Source organism: Humulus lupulus, chromosome 8, assembly GCF_963169125.1.
Source record: "Humulus lupulus chromosome 8, drHumLupu1.1, whole genome shotgun sequence".
NCBI classification, from domain to species: domain Eukaryota; kingdom Viridiplantae; phylum Streptophyta; class Magnoliopsida; order Rosales; family Cannabaceae; genus Humulus; species Humulus lupulus.
Window position 1 is genome coordinate 25947282 of NC_084800.1, and position 26097 is coordinate 25973378.

At 33.3% G+C, this 26097-nt stretch overlaps 2 protein-coding genes across 3 annotated transcripts; both read left to right on the forward strand.

The window, feature by feature from the left end:
- The first annotated feature begins 733 nt into the window (after window positions 1–733).
- Window positions 734–4113, forward strand: LOC133796462 (factor of DNA methylation 1-like). Its single transcript, XM_062233986.1, has 6 exons — window positions 734–1734; window positions 2090–2271; window positions 2406–2495; window positions 2584–2871; window positions 3272–3484; window positions 3715–4113. Exons 1-6 carry the CDS (start codon window positions 837–839, stop codon window positions 3946–3948), a joined length of 1905 nt encoding a protein of 634 aa, XP_062089970.1. The 5' UTR covers window positions 734–836; the 3' UTR covers window positions 3949–4113.
- Window positions 4114–20372: 16259 nt separating this feature from the next.
- Window positions 20373–25316, forward strand: LOC133796463 (factor of DNA methylation 1). Of its 2 annotated transcripts, none has more exons than XM_062233987.1 (8): window positions 20373–20513; window positions 21649–22552; window positions 22944–23125; window positions 23309–23398; window positions 23486–23773; window positions 24132–24344; window positions 24684–24931; window positions 25098–25316. In XM_062233987.1, exons 1-7 carry the CDS (start codon window positions 20418–20420, stop codon window positions 24921–24923), a joined length of 2013 nt encoding a protein of 670 aa, XP_062089971.1. In that variant the 5' UTR covers window positions 20373–20417; the 3' UTR covers window positions 24924–24931; window positions 25098–25316. The 2 variants fall into 2 exon arrangements, with proteins under 2 accessions (XP_062089971.1, XP_062089972.1); XM_062233988.1 differs by having other exon boundaries at window positions 25104–25316.
- Window positions 25317–26097: the final 781 nt, after the last annotated feature.

Here is a 26097-nt window from a genome sequence, read left to right on the forward strand (position 1 = left end):
TCTGTTGATGAGAATGGGATACGTTCAATTAATAATTTACTTTAGAACTATAGAGAATTAATAATGAATATTATTTTGCTTTTGTTGTTTGGTTTTTTTTCGGCTTCAAAGGAACTCATTCTTTTGTTGTACATGAACTTATCTTTTGATGAGGATATAGTTGATTTGAGCAAGGTAAATCATGAGATTATTACTTGCACACGGGCATTATATTTATTTGTATCGACAAAAAATTATACTCTGTTTTGTACTTTGTATATATGTACACAAAATCTGTGGCTTGATTTTAGTATGTTCTTTATTGAATAGTTTGTCTTTAATACAATATATTCACCCTGGAAATTCTCAGTTGAATATTAGAGGACTCATTTTGGCTTAAAAGGCCAACTTCCTCTTCTTCTACTCTCTTTTTTGTTTTTTAAAATAGAACAACCGAACACTTTTCATTGTTATCATTTAATATTTAACCATTTTTATCTTCTTTGAGCGGTGTAATTAAATTGAGACACACATGCCTCCTACTTATTTTATAAACGCACACACATATATATCCGAAACCTTGTGAAAGAACATACACATCTGATCCCTAAAAGTAACCTTGTGGTGTTATACATTGTGTCATTTACTGGGAAGATGCTGCATGTCACTCTATGTCCATCATCATTTTGACTGTTTTTTGGATATTTGTTTTATTTGGAGGTCAGTTGTTATAATTTTTGTCTTTTGGGTGAAATTGCTGAATCATATTAATGTCTTGCTGAAAGTTGAGGTTTGCTTTATTTCATTTACTGATTACAACGAGTGCATTCTTTTACTCTATTTCATGTACAAGTCAGATGGACTACAAGTCGGATGACGAGTCTGATATTAGTGAATCGGAAATCAATGATTATGCTGACAAACAATATAAGCAATTGAGGGCAGGAATGTACAAAGTAAAGGGTCCGAATGGTACTCTTAGGTGCCCCTTTTGTGCTGGGAAGAAGAAGCAAAACTACAAGTTTAAAGATCTTCTACAGCATGCCTCGGGAGTTTCCAAAGGTTCAGCTAATAGAAGTGCAAAACAAAAGGCAAACCACCTTGCCTTGACAAATTATTTACAGGATGAACTAGCAAATGAAGTAGATCATATCCAGCAACTTGTTATCCCAAGGCCAGCTCAACAACACGATAAAGAAGCTGAACAGTATGTATGGCCATGGACTGGCATTATTGTTAACATTGTCAAGAAGGGTAAGGGTACCTTCCCTGATTCCAATTATTGGTTGGCAAAGTTTGCCACATATAGACCTTCTAAAGCTCAAACTTTTTGGAATGGGAAGAACCCTACTGCTGAGGTTATTATAGGGTTCAATGACGACTGGACTGGTTATAAGAACATGAATGAATTTGAAAAAATGTTTGAGAAGAATGGTTTTAGTAAAAGACATTGGATAAATGCATCAGGAATGCATTGTGGCTTAAATATCTTCGGCTGGTGTGCTCGTGCAGATGATTATAATTCTGAGGGGCCAATAGGGGAGTACCTTCGGAAGAATGGAAAGCTGAAAACTGTTTCTGACATTGTCAGTGAAGCAACTCAGAATAAAATGAATGTTCTGGCACACCTTAGTAATGAAAATGATATGGTAACTGAGGACCTGGCTGAACTAGAATACAAGTACAATGAAACAACCATGTCTTTAAGTAGGGTAATTGATGAGATGAAGAAGGCTGAGCAAGATTTTGATGAAGGTTTAATCTTGTCTCTTTTTCCATGCTTGCATGTGTCTATCTGAATGTCTATAGCAATGTGATGTTCACATATTTTTGTTTATTGGGTTCTGATGTCCTTTTTTAGGGGATAAAACTGTGACATATGTTTTCTATGTATCATGTTTGGTACATTTGCATAACATCATCTAGCTATTTAACCAGCTACTGAAGATGTCATTCTATATGACCATATGCAGTATGTGGCATGCTAAAATAGAAATTGATAATAGTTTTCCTAATTTAAGGTTTAACTGAGCTTAGCTGACGTTAAAATATAATCTTGAAATATATCCTGTGAGACAATATTAATACATAACATTTTGTGCTTGATCAGAAAGAAAGAAGTTGCAGGATGCTGCACGTGATCAATTCCAAAGATTTATGGATGAAAAAGAGAAAATGAGTAATGACTTGGAAAGAAAGAAAAAGGAACTTGATTCTTGGAGCAAGGAAATAAACAAACGCGAAGCATTAACTGAATTTGAAAGGGAAAGACTTGAGGAGGAGAAAAAGAAGGTGGCATATCATATTGTTTTTACCAGTCTATCTTTTTACTTTAGTGGCCATCTAGTTGATTCTCTTTCTCTGAGCTTAGTAATATTTTGTGATGATAGATGCTCATAACTAATTTATTTCATTTTCTTCTGTAGAATAACCTGAAAAACAAATCACTCGAGTTGGCTTCAATGGAGGAAAAAAGGGCTGATGAGAATGTCTGTAGGCTGGTTGAAGAGCAGAAGGTATGATGCGTACATACTTTCTAGAATGTAATCATTGTAATACTATTTCTGTACCCTCACTCATAAGAGTTAAATTGAACTCTTTCAGAGGGAGAAAGAGGAAGCATTGAATAAAATACTTCAGTTAGAAAGGGATTTGGAGGCTAAGCAGAGATTGGAAATGGAAATTGAAGAGTTGAGAGGGAAGTTAAAGGTGATGAAGCATCTAGAAAATGAAGATGATGAATCGGTTCAGAAGAAGATGAAAGAAATGAATGATGAATTACAGGAAAAAGTGGATGATTTGGATGATTTGGAATCTTTAAATCAAACTCTTTTGACAAAAGAGCGTGAGACCAATGATGAGTTACAAGAAGCTCGCAAAGCATTACTTGAGGTACATAATTTTTTTTGTCAATATATATATATATTTTTTTGTGAGGGTAAATATATTTTATTTGGGTGCTAGAAATTTTATTCACTATATCTTTATTTTAAATACACAAGTATTTATAATATCAGGGTGCATTATGCAGAAGAAAATCAAATAGGTAGAGCAGATTTTTATGGTCAGCCAAACTACATTACATTTCTTAATGCATATTGAAGCTATATAAAATTATTGGAGTGCGAATTGACAGCTATGCTTCCTAGGATATTAGTAGAGAGTTTTATGATGTTTTTTATTAACTAACTGTGTTCATGCGGCCAACATTGTTTTTTTTGTGTGTGTTTTTATAACGACTTCTGACATAGATATACACCTCATATGCTAAACAAGACTATTTTTTTCATAGGGATTGCCTGAGTTGTTGACTGGTCGAAGTAACATCGGGATAAAAAGAATGGGAGATCTTGATCAAAAGCCTTTCTTCGACATTTGCAAGCAACGATTTCCATTCGAGGAAGCGCAAGTGCAGGCCTCCACCCTTTGCTCCTTGTGGCAAGAAAAATTGAAAAATCCAAGTTGGCATCCATTCAAGGTGGTGACTAGTAATGAGAATCATGAGGTACTTGCTTTGGCTATTAACTTGTATGTATCAACTATGCTTGCTGAAGCTTATTGAGAGCAAGCAACTAGTTACTTCTCGATGTGCATTAGTCTGCGACTCTTTGCATGAACTTGTTCTCATCAGTCCTTTTGTTTTATCATCACAGTTGTTGTAGTGAACATAACAAGGTTTCATATTTCTATTTTTTTCCTTGAAAGCCACCCTGAAGAACTTCCTTGGGCTTGCAGGAAATTACAGACGACGATGATGAGAACCTAAGAAATCTCAAGGAGGAGTGGGGAGCAGAGATATATGGGACAGTTGTTACAGCCTTGAAAGAAATGAATGAGTATAATCCAAGTGGAAGATATACTATTCCTGAACTTTGGAATTTCAAAGAAGGAAGAAAAGCCACCCTTAAAGAAGTTGTTGCTTTCTCCCTCGTGAATATGAAAAAACTTAAGCGAAAGAGAGCACGGTAAAGGTCAAGGCCTGTAGTTATAAATAATTTAAGTAATGCAAGTGTTTGTTTGGGGGAACCATAGGATAACCCATTTACTAATTTAATGTGTTTGACTAGCTATAAGTTTTGAAGTTTCATTAAACTAATAGTGTCGTGTTTAAACTGGAATCCTTGTCCTAACTGGAAAATCATACTATTAAAAAAGACCTAACATACATAGATTCTCAAATTTTGATTTTTAAGTTTTTATTATTATTAGTGCTGAGCATAGGTCGGTTTGGGCGGTTTTTTTATATTATTAAATTCAGAATTCAGTTTTTGGTCCGAATTGGTACGATCCAAAAACTGACCGACCAAACCAATTACAGAAAAAAATCGACTGTTTTGGACCGCGGTTTGGTTGGTTAACCTACATATATTTATAATTTCGGTCGATTTCGGTTCAAACTAGTCGTTTCACATGAATTTTTTAAATCGACCGAATAGTGGCAGTTTACACCGATAACAGTTTTTTTGGTGTTCGGTTTAATTAGTTTTGGTTTTTTCGGTGTTTGAAAAGTCAGTGTACTCGAGATTTTCGATTTTTCGAATTTTATGCTCAGCACTAATTATTATTATTATTTCACCATCTTAATACTAGCTTTTTCTGTTTTTACTTTGCAATAATTACTATATGCTTTCATTTGTATAAATATATAGTATGTTGATTAACATCTCTGTATTCTTATGTTTCTGATTTCAATGGCTAAAAATATTTCTAAACAATTATGCTTTATATTTTGAATTTTATTTAGGCTTAGTAAATTTAATCACTGAAATAGAATTTAAACTTTTATATATCTTAATAAATTAAGTGCACATTTCTAGTGTTTATTCATTTTGACTTTTCCAAATACAAAAAAAAACAAGCCAATCATTATTATGATTATTCCACCATTAACAAAAGAGTCTTCAAATCATGAGACAAAACACAACTTAATTACAAGTCAACAAAGTTAAGAACCGGTTACGCAGAAAATCCACGAGAGTGGTCCCATTGGTAAATGGAAGAAGAGTAGGGAACCCTTTGATCTGAAGAAGCGAGGCAGCTTTCGGGTACCGGTCGGCATCAAGAGGGGGCAATAGATCGAGATAGTTGGAGGGGAGTGAAGATCCAATTCCTTCAACTTGTCCTCAAACTCATCAACTTCAGCCAAATGATTCCTCTCAATCCACTCAGTTGTTTCCTCGACAGCTTCCTTCCAACTATCTCAATCTGTATGGCATCTATTCAAGGTGGTGACTAGTAATGGGAATCTTGAGGTTTCCTTTGATTAACTTTTATATTTCAACTATGCATGTTTGAAGTTTGATGCATTGATATGTCGAAGCTTATTCAGCTGCTAGAACTTTTATTTATTTTTAGACCGTATGGTATGAAGGATTGGATTGGATTGGACTAAACTAGACTATTAGGTGATTTGATTGGAGGTAATAAAAATAGAAAGATATGAATGAAAATGAGAAAATGAATAGGAATGTAATAGAATAAAAATTGATATGAATAAAAAAAATTGATAGTCATTCCACTAAAATCGTGTAAAAATTATTCCATTAGAATGACATTTCAATACTCTAAAATACAATCAAACAAAATAAAAAATTAAAATTGATTATTTTCTATTCCCCCAACCAAATATCAACTTAGTTAAGATTGGACAACTAGACTATTAGTTAGAATTGAATTATATTAGTACTATATTGTATTTGGTGCAAAACTAAGGTGGTGTTTGGTTGTAAAATAAAAATTGAATAGTAATGGTAATGGTAATGGTAATGAAATGGAATTTTAATTTTTTTGTTTGGTAGAGACTTTGGAATAGTAATTGAATAAATATTATTATATTTTGTATAATATGAAATGGAATGGAATGAGATGAAATTTACATTATTTTGACCAAAATATTTTTACTCTACTCTTATATATGATATTTTTAATCAAATTATCATTATTTTTAAATGTTTATTTTACCCTTGTATATAAATTAAACAAATAAATAATATATTTTATACATAAATATAGATATTTTGTTAAACCAAGTACAATAAAATATCATTAGTACTTAATCAAATTTTTTATTTTATTAAAAAAATTTGTAAAACCTAATTTTATTTTAAATCTTATTAAGATATATATATATATTTGAATAAAAGTACAATAAAATATCATTAGTACTGCACATTTAAAAAAAAAGTAATAACAATATTTTTTTAAAACAAAGTAACAACAAAACATGATGCATTGAAAATTTAAAAAAAAAAAATTGATGCACCAAAAAAGATAAAACACATTTTACATTTGAATGACAATTCCATTCATTTTTTAATGGAATCTCAATTCTTATGGATGGTTGAAAGACAATTGCAATAGAAAAGTGATTTTATTGTGAAAAAAGTTAACCAAACATAGGAAAATTTTCCCTTTCCATTCCATTCCAATAGATTCCTATAAACCAAACACTACCTTAGTTTGTTTGTTTTATCATCAAGATTGTTGATGGGATGACTTTGTGGCAAAAGTAGTGGACATAACGTTTCATATTTCTATCTTTTTCCTCGAAAGCCACCCTGAAGAACTTCCTTTGGTTTGCAGGAAATTATAGACGAGGAAGATGAGAACCTAAGAAATCTCAAGGAGGAATAAGAAGATATAAAAATGGGATAGTTGTGACTGCCTTGAAAGAAATTAACGAGTATAATCTAAGTGGAAGATTTACTATTCCCCAACTTTAGAATTTCGAAGAAGAAAAGCCATGCTTAAAGAAGTCATTGCTTTTTCTCTCATGAGTTTGTGAAAAAACGTAAGCGTAAGAGAGCATAGTAAAGATCAAGGCCTGTACTTATAACTAATTATATTAATTTAAAGTTATGTAAAGTATTTGTTTGGGGGAACCAAAGGATAACCCATTTAACAATTTAATGTGTTTGGCTGGCTATGTGTTTTGAAGTTTTATTAAACTATTAGGCGTCGTTTGGTTTAGTGGAATAGAATGAAATGATAATGAGAATGGTAATAGAATGAAATAAAAATGTTAACGAGAATTGATTGCAATGTTTGGTTTATTGTTGGAATGAACATTTGAATCATAATTATTTTGTTTAGTTTGGTGTGAGAAATGAATGAAATAAATGATAAATGGACAAAAATGTCCCACTTATTCTATTTATACTTATTTTTTAAAATATTCAAAATTTGAGTAATTTAGATAGAAATTTATAATTTAAATTCTAAATAAAATAATACAATTATTTTAGATAATTTAAATTAATTTATGATAAATTAAAATAATATGAAGCAATAGTAAATAGAAAAAATTACATCCTTCAAAGTAATTAAAAATAAGTTTGATTTATATAGTAATATAAACTAATTACCAAAATACGGTGAATTTACACTACCTTAATATATTTTCTCTACTATTAACTATAAATGTGCTATTCTACTTTTCTTATTTTATTGATGTAATACCATACACAAAAATTCTAATTAAATATGGGCTTTTTCACTTTTTTTTGCTCTCCATTAATATTATTTTTTCTAATTAATTTGTTTACAGTCGTATTTTATTTAAGTTGATATAAATGATATTTCAATTTTATTATATATACATTCATAAACTTTTGTAACATATATTAATAGTAGTAGGAGAGATAGTGATAAAAAATATTATATTGTTTTGAAAATCATAGCTAGTTAAATCTTAATCTAGTCAAAATTTTGTTGCAAAAATATATTTTAAAGTTAAAAAATTAGTTTTGTAAATTTTTGTAACAATCATGTTAAACAAATTTATAAATATTTATGTAAATGTTAGTTACAAAAATAAATTTTTTGATTGTAAAATTAGTTTCGCAAACTGTTGTTACAAAAATGTAAAATTTGTTTACAAAATTATTGTAATTCATTACTCTGTAACTGCATTTTTATATAAATATATATATGTATATATATAATAAAATATTTTATAAATAATGAATATCTTAAATTTATATTTTTAAGTTATATAATATAAATTTGATAGTTCCTGTAATTTTTTGGTACAATATTATAACATATGAAAAAGTATAATATTTTTATGTAAATTTTGGTTACGATTTATTAACTATAAATTATTTTTGTAAATGTTAGTTACAAAAATATCTTTCCTAGTTATGAAACTAGATTTGTAAATTATTGTTACAAAAATAAAAAATTAGTTACGAATTTGTTCGTAAGTTTTATGTACAAAAAAAATACAATTCTAAAACTGATTTTTGTAAATATTATTTACAAACAAGTAACTAATATTTACAAGTTTGTGAACGTTGATCACAAAAAATTGTATTTTACCGCTTTTATTTACGATTTAAAAGCCACTCCATGTGTTTTTATCCAAAAATTCTATATTTTTGCAATGCACCATATTTTTCATATTTTTTTAACTTTTAGTGCATTTTTGTAGATTTCCCTAGTAAATAGAGTTTTAATTCCTAATTTGTATAGAAAAAGATTGTGTAAAATAGTCATTTTACTTTTATTTTTAATATTTATCTGCAATGGATGCCCATTTAATAATGGTGTTTGAATTCCATTGGAAACCTATTCCTAGAGCTAAAACACCAAAGCAAACAAAGGAACTGGATTTATGATTCCATTCCCATGTCAACTCTAATAAACCAACATAATGTAAGTGATATTTGGTTGGGAGTAATGGAATGGAAATATCAATTTTCATTCAATTATTTTGTTTGGTTATTTTTTAAAGTATTGGAATGAAATTGAATGAAATTCCAGCCAAATGATTTTTCCACCATTTTGATGGAATGACTATTTTATCTAAAAATTGAAATAAATGTCACTTCAATATAAAATGGAATATATTAAATTTTATTATATTCCTATTTCTTTTTTCATTCTCATGTTACTTTATTTTTATTACTCTCAATTAAACATCACGGTGTAATGTAATGTGTTTCAGTAGGAATCCTTGACCCAAACTCAAAAATCATATTATTAAAAAATATTAATTTATATCACTTTATTTGTTGTTACTTTCCATTTGTATAAATATATAGGATTTTGATTAACATCTCCATATTCTTATAGTTATTTGGAAAAATACCAGTTTGACTCTTGTATTTTGTTCGAATACTTGATCGGTTCCTATGTTTTGTAAACAGACTCTATGTTTTGTAAAATAGAACAAAATGATACTTTAAACTCAATTTTGGTAAAATAATTTTTTAATATGACCAAAATACCTTCATATTTTTTAATTAATAAATTAAATTGTATATAATAAAATTTTAAAAAATACATAAAATTACAAATTACTAATTAACTAATTAAAACCAATAAAAAAGCAAATCACTAATTAAAACAAAATCAACCAAAATTAAATCTATTCTGAACTAAAAATTTACAACAAAACCCAAACTTTCTTCTTCTTCTTCAACCTAAAAATTAGCCCGATTATGATAAATAACCTTGTGATCAATCACAAAAACATGTCTTTCCATTCAAGAAAATTATTGGTATGCAAAAGATTCCTTATCAACCACAAAACCATGAATTTCCATTCAAAAAAATTGGACAAATATCAAACATAATTTAATCCATTTGGTTTGATAAGTATCCTACTTGATTAACAAAAATGAGATTATTATGAAGCACTTTCAAATGATAAAAAATTGCTGTGTTATCATGTAATAGAATTTGAATTTAATGAAATGATTATTTTGAATATTATTTAAGTTATTGTTGTATTTGTGATTTGAATTCTAGTTGGCCGAGAAGCTTGTGGTGCGACATTTTACAGTAAAACAAATATTGAAAAAAAAAAAAGGGAAAGTCACACTTTTTACTAGAAAATAAATTCTTATTACACTATTAAGGTAATTTTTTCTATTTATATTCTTTAGTGCATTTATATGTTTTATTTACATTAAATTGGTTACATTTTGTGAAAAATTTAAAACTTATGTCTAATTTAAATTTGAAGGTCAATTTATTCAAAATTTATATTTAGTTTTTATATAATACCCACGTCTTCCTCAATTGTTTTATTAAAATCTTCAATTTTTAACTTCTCGCTATTATTACTCCATTTTTATTAAAATAAGGGATATTATAAAATAAAAAAGATAAATAAAATTCATCTTTTTCTCCCTCTCCCACTCTTCCCATCCCTTCATTTCAGGTTATCGAGATGAGTGTGCAATAGAATTTCGTTTATACGATAAGTAATAAGTTTATATCTTTTTTGTTTTGAAATAGATTCTTATAAACTGTTTGTTTTATATCGTTATTAAATAAACTATAAAGTTTTTAGACCAGTCTTCTTATTTGTAAGCTTTTCTGAAATATAAATAAACATGTTAATTTATTGAAATACTATTCTATTTCTTTTATTTGAATAAACCTATAAGTTTTTTTTTAAATGTGATATTTAATCTGACCGTATTTGCTTACATCAAATATAAATTAATTAGTTAAATATATGTTTCATAATTATTAACAAATATATTTAAATTGTTAATCAATTGTTAATAATATAAACCTATTATTTTATGTTGCAAGTAGTGGTCGATAGTGTAATATAAACCTGTTGGTTTATGTTACAATTGGTAGACAATTTTGAGTCATCATAATATATGATTTTTTGGCAGCCACAATTTTGTATTGCTTAGTAATTTCAAATGCATTAATGAGCAATGTTGTGTGTTGTTAATTGGGTTATAGCAAAACAGTAATGAGGAATATTTTATTTATGGTAAGGATTGATTTTTGGTTTACATTAAGCAACTACATTTTGGTGTTTGACGTGTCTTATTATGTAATATTGTATTATAATAAATTGTATTTTATAGCATATATTTATATAGTACTATATTTGGTATTGACTTATATTTATATATAAATATATAGTATTTTAGTAAAAGTCAATACCAAACATATTACTATATAAAAATATACTATAAACACACTTCATTAAAATAAAATACAATACAATACAAATAAAAAAATCGACATCAAAACGCGTGCGTGACTATTCTCTCCTTCTCCCATGGCGAAGAAGAAAAGACTGGTCTGAAAGCCAGTTTCCATTGCTGCTCCTTCTCCTTCTCCGATTTAAGAATCAGAGGGCGTTGACGATCTGGAATCGAAATGCTTCCATGAAGCGGTCGAGGAATTGATAGCTGATGCGATCTCCTCAGGGGATTTGATTGCGAATGATTCCAAGAATGAGGGAATAGGGCACGATTCGACTCCGAAACTGCTGGAATCGAAAGCGACTCTGAGCTGGACTAAGGAAATGGAACATGAGGAGTTTCAAGCTTCTGGGAAACAAAAATGGCAAAAGTTCACCTCAGGTAACATCTCCTATTCTCCTGCTAAGCTTACTTACACTGAACCTCTGTTTCAAGACGGGAAGAAAATTGCTCAGATTGATGTTGAGGAGGTGAAAATACACACTGTGAATTGGAGTTCTGCAGTAGTTTGTATGGTGTTGGGTGCTAACCCACCATTTGCTGTGTTTGAGGGTTTTGTTAAGCGTATTTGGGGTCATTTGGGAATTGCTCAAATAGTTCGAATGACGGCTGGTTACACAATCGTCAAGTTCTATGATGATGCATCCCGGGGTCAAGTTTTGGAATCTGGAGTCATTCAATTTGACAGAAAACCTGTCATTGTGCGACCTTGGTCGACAGATTTGGATGTGGTGAGACTTGTTCGATCTGTTCCTCTGTGGATTAGGCTCCATGACTTAGGTCTCCAATATTGGGGGAGTAAATGCCTAAGTGCCTTGGTTAGCACTATAGGCAAACCAATCATGGTGGATAAGTTCACCAAGGAGAGATCTTGTATTCAATTCACTCGGATTTTAGTTGAAATGGAAATCACAGACCAGCCTCCGTGTTTGATTCATTTCATTGATGAGAATGGAAGATTAATAGAACAGGGTGTGGACTATGAATGGCTACCAGTTAAATGTAAGAATTGTAATGGCTTTGGCAATAGTATGGTGGATTGTCGAAAAATAGATAAGAACCCTGTTAAAAAGAAGGAGACTTCAACAGATCAGGGGGTGATTCCTAAAGCTACGGAGGTGATTCCTAATGCCAAGGAGGTGATTCCTAAAGAAGTTTCAAAGGAGGTTCCTGGAGTAGAGACAAAACCCCAAGAGCATAACGTAGCATAGCCTGTTGTTACTACTGCTGGGAATTCTGGTATAGTTACTGATGTTTCGTCTTGTACAGAGAAGGAACAACATCAGAAAATCGAGAAAGCTGACCCTTAGAAATGGAAAACTCCGAAAAGACCCAAAAGGCAAGGCCTTAAACCTCGACGCTATGATACAGAAGGCCCTGTAATTGTCAAGAAGGCTCAGAATGCTTTTGCGGTTCTTCAAGAACCTGAAAAGGAGAAGGTTTGCAAGGCCCCTACTTTTTAACTATGAATTGTTGCAATATTCTTAGTTGGAATATTAGGGGTTTAAATAGTGTGAATAAACAGGATACTGTTCTTGATTGTTGTAGAATAAAAAATGTGGATCTTTGTGCTTTACTAGAAACTAAAATGAAAGGGAATAAAGTGGCTGATATGATGAATAAGAAGTTTGTTAGCTGGAATTATTACTCTAGTACTATTACAGAAGGCATAATTCTTATTATCTGGAAGAAAGCTAATGTGCAGGTTATTGTCAGTGAGGAGAATGAGCAGTATGTGCACTACTATGCTAAATTTGCAGGGCAATAGGAAGGATTTTGTATCACTTTTGTGTATGGTCATAACTCGATGGAGCAAAGGAAAGTGCTTTGGCAGGGTTTATCTAAGCTGCAATTCCATGTGAAGCCTTGGCTCCTAGTTGGAGATTTTAATGCCCCTTTCAATGCTAATGACAGAGAAGGTGGTCAGTTGGTTACCCATGCAGAGTTGGAAGATTCCAATAAGTGGCTAGCACTTGGGTTGGCTAATAAGTTAAGAAGCTCTGGATCCTTCTACACCTGGACTAACAACCAGGATGGCTCTGCCCGAGTTTATTCTCGAATTGACCATATCCTTAAGAATGAGGATTGGTTGGATACCTTTCCAGAATCCCAAGCTTTTTTTCAGTGGGAGACCACTTCAGATCACTGTTCCTGTTTGATTAAGGCAGTGCAGATCAAGGAGTCGGGTATCAAGCCTTTTCGTTTTTTCAACTTCTGGATCAGCCATCCTCAATTCAGGGGGATCGTGCTTGATAATTGGGGGAAGCATACTCATCACAGGGGTCTCAAAAGTTTTTTTGTGAAGCTGCTGCGTCTGAAGCATGTTTTAAGGAAGTTTAACTCCAATTTGTTTGGAGATGTGGTTCAGAATTATCAAAAAGCCAGGACTCTTTTTCAGGAAGCTAAAACTAAGTGCCAACAACAGCCTTCGAACATTCAATTACAGCAAGCTGGAAAAAATGCTGGTATCCTCTTTTATCAACAAGCTAAGATGTATCATAGCTTCCTTGTTCAAAAGAGTAAACTTAATTGGCTCAAGTATGGAGATGAAAATTCCTTTTATTTTCATGCTAGTATAAAGAAAAGAAGGGAGGAAAATTGTATTGCTAGCTTTATCAATGATCAGGGGGTTATTGTGGATAACTACACAGATGTAGTTGATCATTTCTTGCATCATTCTAAGAGCTTTATGGGGAGTAATAGCTCAGCCATTTCCAGTATCAATATGGAAAGTGTTAGTTATGGAGCTAAACTTAATTTGGAGAATCAACTTGCTTTACTTAAGCCTTTCTCTAGCAAGGAAATTAAGAAGGCAATGTTCAGTATTCCTAGTCATAAGAGCCCTGGCCCTGATGGTTATGGTTCTAGCTTTTTTAAAGCTCTTTGGCCTGAGATAGGTCAAGAAGTCTGTAAGGCTATTTGGCACTTCTTTGATACTGGTCAATGTCCAACAGAGTTGCATGCTACTTCTATTTCCCTCATCCCAAAGAAGAAGAATCCCAGCAAAGCAATGGACTATCGACCAATTGCATGTTGTACCACTATATACAAATGCATTTCCAAGCTTCTCTGTCTCAGATTGGCTTCAGCTCTGCCTATTGTTGTGAATCAAAATCAAGGGGCCTTCATCCAAAACAGATCCATAGCTCATAACATAATGATCTTCCAGGATCTCATCAATCATTATGGTCGTAAGAATGCCACTCCGAGTGTGCTATTAAGATCGACTTAAGTAAAGCCTATGATACTGTTGATTGGCTTTTTTTGGAGGATCTGCTGAAAGCTCTTTGCTTTCCTTCAAGATTTATTTTCTGGATTATGACTTGTCTGCGAAACACTTCCTATTCTCTGTCTATGAATGGAAGAATTCAGGGTTCTTTCAAAGGGATGAAAGGGATAAGACAAGGGGATCCAATTTACCCTTTGTTGTTTGTTTTAGTTATGGAGTTCCTCACTAGACATCTCAAACATGCTTCCAGGAATGCTGATTTCAAGTTTCACCCCCAATGCAAAAAGCTTCAAATCATTAATCTTTGCTTTGCTGATGATTTGATTCTCTTCTGCAAAGGGACTAAAGAAGCAACTTCAGTTCTAAAAACAGCTTTGGATGAGTTTAGCTCCATGTCTGGCCTGCATGCTAATGTGGATAAATCCCAGATTCATTTTGGAGGTGTCTCCAAGGAAGTCAAGGCTAGTATTCTGAGCAACATTCATTTTGAAGAGGGTAGCTTCCCTCTTAAGTATTTTGGAGTTCCTATGAGGCCCACCAAGTGGAGGAATACTGATTGTGAAGTTATCATCAGGAAAATTAAACTCAACCTGCACACTTGGGCTTCCAGGCACCTTTCTTTTGCAGGTAGAGTGCAGCTGATTCATTCAGTTTTACTTGGTCTAAGAAATTACTAGATGAGTATTTTTATTCTTCCTCAAAGTGTTACAAAGGAAGTTGAACACCTTTGTAGACTGTTCTTGTGGGGATCCAATGGAAACAGGTCTAGTCTTCACTTTGCTAGCTGGGACATGGTGTGTCTTCCTAAAGCCTATGGTGGTGTTGGATTCAGGAAAGGCACAGACTGGAACAAGGCAACTCTGGCTAGATACTTGTGGGCTTTAACAAGTAAGCAGGACCTGTTGTGGGTTAAATGGATAAACGCTGTTTACTTAAAAGAAACAGACTTCTGGGACTACCAAATTCAGCAGGATTCGAGTTGGTATTGGAGGAAGCTCTGTAATATGAGGAAAGTGTTCAAAAAAGAGTACATAAAAGCAGCAGGTACTCCTGGAAATTTTCGTTCAACTAAGCTTTATAACAGTCTTTTGGCCCAAAATAGAGTCTTGTACCATCAGAATGTGTGGAACAAACTCATCTTACCCAAGCATAGATTCATGCTTTGGCAGACAGTGAATGGTCATCTGCTTACTCGAGATCTTTTAGCTCGAATCAATATGAACATTCCCTCTTTGTTGTGCCATGTTTGTGAGATGGTGCAGGAATCTCATGATCATTTATTTTTTGATTGTCCTCTGTCTCAGCTCGTTACTGCCAGGATTTATAGTTGGATTGGGTTCAAAGCCTGGCCAACTAAATTCACCAACTGGATTCATTGGATGAACCTTAAACAACAGGGATTGGTTGATGGCATTGTAGTGGCAATAGCTGTTGCCACTGTTTATGGCATTTGGTTCAACAGGAACAGGTGCTTACATGAAGGTAGCTCGTTGTTGGCTGGAAACATTGTTGAGAGTGTAAAAAAAGTGGTGCAATTTAAAATTCTGAATGTGAAAAGGAACAAGAATAGTGTCCAGGATGTAATTTTCTATAATAGACTTATGACTTAGGTGCCCTTCTTGCTGGTTTGTAAAAGAGCAGCCTGTTGCTCTTTGTGCTGGTGTTGTTTGTAAAGTTTGCTTGTGATTAGTGAAGCTTTTTTCTTCTTGATCAAAAAAAATAAAAAAATAAAATACAATACGGGGTACCAAACTTAAGTGATTTTCTACCATGATTGACTTATTTTTGCACTAATAATAAAAATAGAAAAAAAAAAGTGTATCATTAAAGAGCTATAAATGTGGGCGCCCCGGCCCACATTTTTTGTGCCTCCGAATAATTCGGGCCGGGCCGGGCCCGTATTCAATTCGTGCTGGGCCGGGCCGACAATTGAACCCTCTACCTCCTCTTTAACAATTAATGGACTCACCACCAATCCAAATACATTTCTTCATTTAAATTGTAGTTTTAGATATTTTTATATACTTTTTAACAATACTTTGCACAAAATTATATCAAAGATAATTATTAGAATTAAAATACCTAATAATAAATACTAAAAATTTTCACTCACAAATCTTAAAATAAATTAATATAATTATAAAAATATAAATTGAGAAAAATAATAAACTTTTATTATTATTTTAATTTATAGATAATTGACAAATAAAAATTTATTATCATTATTAATGTCAAAATATCGGGCTTTTTATCGTGTCGTGCTTTCGGGCTAGTTTGTTCGTGCTTTCGTGTCGTGCCTTCGGGCTTGTCGTGTCATGCCGTGCGCAGGCCCGTGTCGTGCCAATTTTCTATTCGTGTCGTGCCTGGCCCAAGCCCATATTTTTTCGTGTCGTGTCGTGCTCGTACCTTTCGGGCTCGTGCTGGTTTCGTGCTGTGCTAGAAACTCGGGCCCGTATTTACAGCTCTAATCATTATTATCATTTGTTTATAATAGTTGTATGGTAAAACAAATATGTAAGGTCTAGGGATGAAAACAGGGAGGGTAATTGGCGGGGAGGTGCTCCCCCCGCCCCATCCCCATTGACCATTTTAATCCCCATCCCCGCATATTCCCCGTCGGGGGTGGGGCGGGGAATCCTTGTGGATACCAATTTATTTAAAACTAAAATAAAGAAAGTTAGAGTACCTAAAATTAATATATATATTACAATATATTAATCACACAAAGTATTAATATATGTCAAAAATAAAATAAAAAATATTAAAAAAGTTACTAATATGCTATAAAATCAGATAAAAAACACATGTAAACTAAATAAAATCAATAAATAAATTAAACAGGGCTCGTCAAGGCGGGGAGTTTTATCCTCGTCTCTGCCCCGTTTAACATTCGGGGTTTGAAAATTGTCCTCATCCCCGTTTAGGCGGGGAATCCCTGCCCCATTAAGGGCGGGTCCCCACAAGGCCCCGTCCTAGTGGGAAAAAATATCATCCTTAGTAAGGTCATATATTGTAATAGAGGCTTGGTGCAAAATGTGACAGTCAGAATCCCGTGATCTGTAAGAGGAAAGACCGGGTAAAAGTTGTGCAATCCCACATCGCCTGGGAAAGGTCAAGTGTGATGATTCTAAGACTGTGTAGGTATGAGATTACACAGTTGAAGATGACTTAAATGAATTGATGAGTACTACCTATGCCAACAAGATGCATTTTCTTTTCGGTAGCCCATCTCTTGAGAACTCCAAAGTTAAGCGTGCTTGACCTGGAGTAATCTCAAGATGGGTGACCTCTTGGAAAGTTGTCACAGGAAGCGTGTGAGTGAGGACAAAGCACGCTGGAAAGACTCGTGTTGGTTTGTAGGGCCAGTCGTCATTCCAAGAAGCAGCCATAGTGACGTGGGGCGTTACAAATGGTATCAGAGCCTTGACCCAGCCGGAAGCACGCTGGAAAGACTCGTGTTGGTTTGTAGGGCCAGTCGTCATTCCAATAAGCAGTCATAGTGACGCAGGGCGTTACAAATGGTATCAGAGCCTTGACCCAGCCGAAAGTGTGGCCGACGAGGACGTCGGGCCCGTTAGGGGGGGTGATTGTGACAGTCAGAATCCCGTGATCCGTAAGGGGAAAGACCGGGTAAAAGCTGTGCAATCCCACACCGCTTAGGGAAGGTCAAGTGTGATGATTCTAAGACTGTGTAGGTTTGAGACTACACAGTTGAAGATGACTTAAATGGATTGATGGGTACTACCTATGCCAACAAGATGCATCTTCTTTTCGGTAGCCCAGACGGAAGTGTGGCCGACGAGGACGTCGGGCCCGTAAGGGGGGGTGATTGTGACGGTCAGAATCCCGTGATCCGTAAGGGGAAAGACCGGGTAAAAGCTGTGCAATCCCACACCGCTTGGGGAAGGTAAAGTGTGATGATTCTAAGACTGTGTAGGTCTGGGACTACACAGTTGAAGATGACTTAAATGGATTGATGGGTACTACCTATGCCAACAAGATGCATCTTCTTTTCGATAGCCCATCTCTTGAGAACTCCAAAGTTAAGCGTGCTTGACCTGGAGTAATCTCAAGATGGGTGACATCCTGTGAAGTTTTCGCAGAAAGCGTGCGAGTGAGGACAAAACACACTGGAAAGACTCGTGTTGGTTTGTAGAGACAGTCATCATTCCAAGAAGTAGCCATAGCGACGTGAGGCATTACACAAAATGACCCTTAATGGTGTGTGAAAGCAAGTAAATGTCCATGTTTTAATTTTGTAGTAAATAGTATAACCACATTTTTAATATTACATATTACCAAATATGTCATTTAGCAAATTACTATTTTATTATAAATATTTTAATATTATGGTATATGTATATTAGTTTCGTTTAGTTAGTTTTTATTTTAAAGTTATTTAAAAAAAATTCGTTTTTATGGATTGTTGAATAATATATCATACTACAAAATACATATACTGAGTTGAAAAATAATATACTAACAAAACTTACAAAATTATTACTCAAAAATATATTTATTATGCTAACAAAATTATATACTATCATTAAAATGTATATACCATGATACAAAATTATATACTAGTATTATGTATAATAAGATAGAAGCTAAATATCATAAAAAAAAATGATATAGCATATCACAAAAAATATATACACTAGTTGAAAAATAATATACCAACAACTCATAAATTTTTTTAAAAAATCAATATAACTTTAAAATAAAAACTAATTAAACAAAACTAACATACATATATCACTATATTAAAGTCATACACTTCTGAATAAATAACTAAATTATAAAGAATTACAATTTAGGTAATTAACAATGTAAAATAATCATTTCTCTATAATTTAAAAAATGAGGACATTAGTTTTTTTCATGTCCATTATTTTGAGTTATTTATTATAATTTCTATATGCTATACTCCTATTTTGTACTTTTTATTTTGACATAATAAATTTTATCTTCTTTCCTTGTGATTTTTAATACGAAAGGATTTCCACGTGAAATCTGTGTATTCTCTATTTTCTAGTTTATTGCCTACTTGTTTTTTCCACATCTATGAATTAGTTTTAATGAATAAAAAATTTATATTATGCCAATCAATGTGAACGTTGTCAAGTTGAGTAATAATAAATGGTAGAATACCTGATGACGAGCTTTCAAGGTTAAGATCGTCGATGGTTCTCGTAATCCGACGCATGTAGTCGAGCAGCAATAGCGAAAAGAAAGAAAAAAAAGATTAGTTGTATTTTTGTTATATTTTGATGGGAATTTTTAAAAAATATGATTTTTATATTAATATTGTGTAAAAATATGAAAATTATACTTTTGTTAATTTTTATGGGAAAATTTATTAAAGAAAAATGTATAAATGAGAAACACATTTACTAGGTAATTAAATATAAAAGTTAAATTTTAAATCAAAATACATCAATCAAACATGAGTACTATTGTAAAATTAATATTCCACTCTATTATCTCTCTCAAACCTCAGCTGAATTTGAAATAAGAAACATACAATTTAATAAAAAATGTTTACAATGAATAAAAAATAATAATAAAGAAGAATTTTTTTTTCTAAAATAGCCAAAGAAAATTTAATATAAAATCAGTTATATAAAAATAATATAAAAAAACAAATAAGCTAAAACAATAATAATTAGATTACAAATATACCCTATCAAATAAAACTTGATTAAAAGTAAAACTATGACATAAACTAATTATTATATAAAAATATAAGAAAATAAACTTATAAAAGTACAAATTCTTATAAAAATCAATAGATTAACTTTTCTTTTTTAAATAACTATATTTTTGTATAATCTATTCAAAATCTCATATTTTAATTTCCTCTGTTTTACATATGTATTTTTTTTGCTTTTGTAAAAATCTCTTAAAATAAATACATATATAATCCTACTGATTTTTACAGTGATTAAATGATTGTTAAATTTTTTTGAGTGTTTTTAATAATTTCTTTTTACATAATTATTAATTTATTACCCAACTTAAAAAAATTGACGGTCGCGATTATGTGCCTAACCAATAACACTACAATAATACCACGTGTCAAATTTGTTGCATACCGCTCCCTGCTACGCCTGCATTTTGCTTTCGAAAATACTCAATTGCACCCAAGACTACATTACTAACTTTAGGAGCCCTACAATATTGATCTAATTCTCTTCTTTAACCAATTATATATTGACACCTGTCCCAGGTATAAAACCACAATACAGATGATAATTGCTCTCCCTATACAGCAAAATTCCGTGTCCGTCTTCTTCCTACAACCCCGAAAAATACCAATAATCAGTCACTCTCTCTCTCCCACTGTAAGTTTTATTTTCTCTGTAATTTAAGCGATACTACGGTAATCATGGAAGTATTTTGTGATCGCTTAAGTTTTCTGAACTTATGTATATGTATTTTTTGTATCTCTCTGTGCATAAATTTTCACTGCATTTAGCTTGTCTTTTCGCTAATTTTATTTGGGATGTAAACGATGATGTATTACGTGGATTCTAAACAATCGCAAAGCTAAAACTAGTTGTTGGAATTTGTAATCAGCTGGAAATTTCATGCTGGGATAAACCCATTTTATTTCATGGGGTTTAGTAAGTTGAATGGATTTGAAACTTGTGTTGCATTTTTGTTACAAACCCTGGAAACTGAAGCCCAGGAAATATCAGCCCGTTACTTGAGCGTACCTTTGATTCGCTGATCAAATGCCTTGTTTTACAAACCTACGCTCTGCGTGGGTTTTGACATTACTCTTTAATCTGAACTGCCCAGATATTCAATGAATTTCCTGCTATGATTAGGACATTATATGATGTATACACAACCACTGTTAGACTATGAAAATACTACAGGGGCTTATTAGTAATTTATAAGTAGTGTAAAAGCCTATAAATATGTGATTGTGTAGCTATTATGGGGATGGAAATGAGATAGTAGAACTTCGGTTCAATTTGGAGTTTGGCACTGACTCGAAGAGTGCATCCCGATACAATTGATGTTGTATCAATTGGTGCTTTCATTGAGAGTTGTTGTATCAATTGGTGCTTTCATTGAGAGTTGAGTCAGTGCCAAACTCCAAATTGAACCGAAGTTCTACTATCTCATTTCCATCCCCATAATAGCTACACAATCACATATTTATAGGCTTTTACACTACTTATAAATTACTAATAAGCCCCTGTAGTATTTTCATAGTCTAACAACCACATGTATGTATCTGAAACCTTGTGGTAAAGCATACATATAATCCCTAAAAGCAGCCTTGTGGTGTTCTGTGTGGTGATGCCATTTCCTGGAGATGATGGTGTGTGTGTGTGTCTATGTATATCCTGATTAAAATGTATTGTGGATTTTTATGTAATTTGCTACTTGGTGCTTTAATTTTTGTCTTCTGTGTGAGATTGCTAAAATGAGTGCATTCTTTTCTCTGTATCATATCCAAATCAGATGGACTACAGCTCGGACGACGAATCTGATATTAGTGAATCAGAAATTAATGACTATTCTGACAAACCATATGTGGAATTGAGGGCAGGAAAGTATAAAGTCAAAGGTCCGAATGGTACTCTCAGGTGCCCCTTTTGCGCTGGGAAGAAGAAGCAAGACTACAAGTTTAAAGACCTTCTACAGCATGCCTCAGGAGTTGCCAAGGGTTCAGCTAATAGAAGTGCAAAACAGAAGGCAAACCACCTTGCTTTGGCAAACTATTTGCAAGCTGAACTAGCAAAGGAGCCAGATCATACCCAGCAGCTTGTTATCCCAAGGCCAGTTCCACAACATACTGAAGAAGTTGAACTATATGTGTGGCCTTGGACTGGCATTGTTGTTAACATTGTCAGTGAGGGTAAGGGTGAACTAACATTTCCGGATTCTGATCATTGGCTGGCAAAGTTTGCCAAATATAAACCTTCCAAAGTTCAAACATTTTGGAATGGAAAGGACCCAACTGCAGAGGTCATTATAGAGTTCGATGGCGACTGGAATGGTTTCATGAGCGCCTCTGAATTTGAAAAAAAGTTTGAAAAGGATGGTTTCAGCAAAAAGCATTGGATAAATGCACCTGAAATGTGCCGTGGTGCAAATATCTATGGCTGGTGTGCTCGTGCAGGTGATTACAATTCTGAAGGGCAAATAGGGGAATACCTTCGCAAGAAAGGAAAGCTGACTACTATATCTGCGATTGTCAATGAAGCAACTCAGAACAGGATCAATGTTGTGGCAGACCTAGCTAATAAAATTGATATGACAAACGAGGATCTGGATGAACTGCAGTATAAGTACAATGAAAAAACAATGTCTTTAAGCAGGATACTTGAAGATAAAGATAAGCTACACCAAGCTTTCGTTGAAGGTTTATTCCTGTCTTTGTTCTATACTTGCATGTGTCTACCTGAATGTCTATAGCTATGTGGTATTCACATATCTTGTTTTAAATGTTATTACACATATAATTGTTGTCTTTATTACAGTATAAAACTGTACATGTTTTTTTATATATCATGCTTGGATCTTGCAACTAAACCTATACTTGTCGTCCATATTTCTATTAAGGAATCTTTGCATAATGCCATCTAACTATTTAACAAATCACCTGACCAGGTATGTTCTAAATTTGCATCATCTCACCTAGCTATTGAATATATCATTCTATATGTCCATATGCAATGTGTGGCAATAGTTTTTATAATTGAAGGTTTCATTGAGCTTCAATTAGAAATACTGAACTTTTTGTACTTGATCAGAAACAAGGAAGATGCAGCGGAGTGCACGTGAGCATGTCAGAAGAGTTATAGAAGAAAAAGAAAAATTGAGTTTTGACTTAGAGATGAAGAAAAAGAAACTTGACTCCTGGAGCAAAGAAATAAACAAACGTGAAGCATTAACTGAACGCGAAAGGGAAAAACTTGACGAGGAAAAAAAGAAGGTGGCATATTTCACATTTTTACCAGTCTTATTATTTTTACTTTAGTAGCCATCTAGTTATAAGTCTGTCTTTTGTTTTTCTACCATACCTAATTGAATGTAACATCAAAAGGAACGTAATGATTTTGTTATCTGTGATGATAGACAGATGCTAAGAACTGATTTATTTCAATTTCTCCTGTAGAATGACCTGAAAAATAGTTCACTTGAGTTAGCTTCAATGGAGCAGAAAAAGGCTGATGAAAATGTCTATAGGCTGGTTGAAGAGCAAAAGGTATGATGCGTACATACTCCCTAAAATTGCATTAGTTTTTTTTATATCCGTACCATCACACATAATAGTTAAATTGAACTCTTTCAGAGGGAGAAACAAGAAGCCTTGAATAAAATACTTCAGTTAGAAAAGCAGCTGGATGCTAAGCAGAAGTTGGAAATGGAAATTGAAGAGTTAAAGGGGAAGTTAGAGGTGATGAAGCATCTAGGAAATGAAGATGATGAGTCAGTTCAGAAGAAGATGAAAGAAATGAACGATGAATTACAGGAAAAAGTTGATAATCTGGACGATTTAGAATCTTTAAATCAAACTCTTTTGACTAAGGAGCGTGAGACCAATGATGAGTTACAAGAAGCTCGCAAGGCATTAATTGAGGTACGTTGTTTTCTAATATATTTTATTTGGGCCCTAGATAGTTGATTCACTAGATCATTATTTATTATACCAGTGTTTATAATATTTAGGTGCGTTGTACAGAAGAAAAAAAATATAGGTATAGCAGATTCTCGTAATCAGCCAAATTACATTATATTTGTTAATGGATTTTGATGCTATATGGAGTTATTAGAGTGCAAATTGACAACCATGCTTCTTAGGAGATTAGTAGAGAGTTTTATGATCAGTTGTTTATTGAGTAACTGTGTTCATGCTTCTGAAATTGTTTTTTGTATTTTTAACGATCTCTGACATAGATATATACCTCATATGCTAAATAAGACTACTTTTTTCTTAGGGGTTGCCTGATCTATTAACTGGTCGTAGTAACATTGGAATAAAAAGAATGGGAGATATCGATCAGAAGCCCTTCCTTGACATTTGCAAGCAACGATTTTCTCTGGACGAAGCTCAGGTGCAGGCCTCCACCCAATGCTCCTTGTGGCAAGAAAAACTGAAAAATCCAAGTTGGCATCCATTCAAGGTGGTGACTAGTAATGGGAATCCTGAGGTACTTGCTTTGGCTAACTTGTACGTTTCAACTATGCATGTTGAAGCTTATTGAGAGCAAGCATCTAGTTACTTCTTGGTGTGCATTAGTCTGCGACTCTTTGCATGGATTTGTTTCTTTCTTTGCATGGACTTGTTTCTTTCTTTTCAGTTCTTTTGTTTTATTCATCACTGTTGTTGAGTGGGGATGACTTTGTGGCAAATGTAGTGGACATTCCTTATGTTTGAGTTATCTGGGAAGGTGGGAGGAGGTTGTGGTGGTTTCGTATTTGTATCCTTTTCCTTGAAAGCCACCCTCAAGTTGGTTTTGTGTAATTGTTAGTACTACTATATGATGCAGGAAATTATAGACGAGGAAGATGAGAACCTAAGAAATCTCAAGGATGAGTGGGGAGAAGAGATACATGCAACCGTTGTTACAGCCTTAAAAGAAATGAATGAGTATAATCCAAGCGGAAGATACACTGTTCCTGAACTTTGGAATTTCAAAGAAGGAAGAAAAGCCACACTCAAGGAAGTTATTGCTTTTTCACTAATGAATATGAAAAAACTAAAGCGCAAGAGAGCAGTAGCATGGTGAATGTCGAGGTCAGTAGTTATATTACTTAAAGTGAAGTTGTGTACTAAGCTGAGTAAAATACCTAACCATTAATTTGGTTATCAATTCTATGAGTTTGACCAATTTTCTTATTGTAGTTTCATAAAACCATTAGTGTGTAATGTGTTGTTTACTATCCATGAGATGAAATTTCAGTGGCAGGGCTTGATGGACCGATTGTGGGAGCTAAAATTGGTGGCAGCAGAAGAAGATGATGGGAAGAGAAGTACAATGCAAATTTAGTCTTTGTTTTTAGTAATATTTTAGGTTTGTACTAACAAACAAGTCAGTGTTGGATTTGTTGTTCTGATCTGCTGTTTTTGACCCTCAAAACTTATAATTTCTGAACTAATATTAGAGATCTTGCCTCATCAATTTCCATCGTGACCAAATAATTGTTCATATTACACTAGTATAATAAATAGACCACATTACGTACTTTTCTATAAGTATTTTAGACAATTTTATGACTATCTAGACCATTCGATGACCACAAGACTATGGATTGGAGACGCTGTATATATAATTGTTGACGCGGTTCTTCGCCAACAGGTAATTAAGAGAAGAAGAGAAAGGGATTAGTGCTGAAAATAGAACCGTCACAGATATGAAATCTTAGAGAATGAATTATGTGACTCAAGACACGTTTTTTAAGTGGTTCAAAGGTTGAAAATTCTTCTACTCTACTAGTCAATATTATTGATGTATTCTGGGTATTTGGTTTACAAAGTATATGGCTCTTCAGAGACTATTTTTTCCAACCCCTATCAACTCCTAGGGTCCCCATATTTATAGGAGAAGGCACCTGGAAGTTGGTAGGGAGGTCATCACGTGACCTTACCATTGGTCATATCAACTCTGTAACATTTATGATTAATTCCTAAACCTGACACATCAGTGTGGTCTAATCAGTATGTAAGGAGATAATGGGTCGCACGGCCCAACCCAGCCGTGGGTGTCTGAATGCGCATGTTCCTGATGCGTGCCCGGAAAGTCAGGGAGACATCGGACACGTGATGTCAGATATAGGCACGTTTATCTTGCGTGTGTTGACTTTACAAAGGATCAGATATCCACGAGCATCAGCTCGCACAACGAGCTGCTTTACCGACCCAACCTTAGGCCTTAAGGACTCCTTTCCCCAACCTTGGGCAGC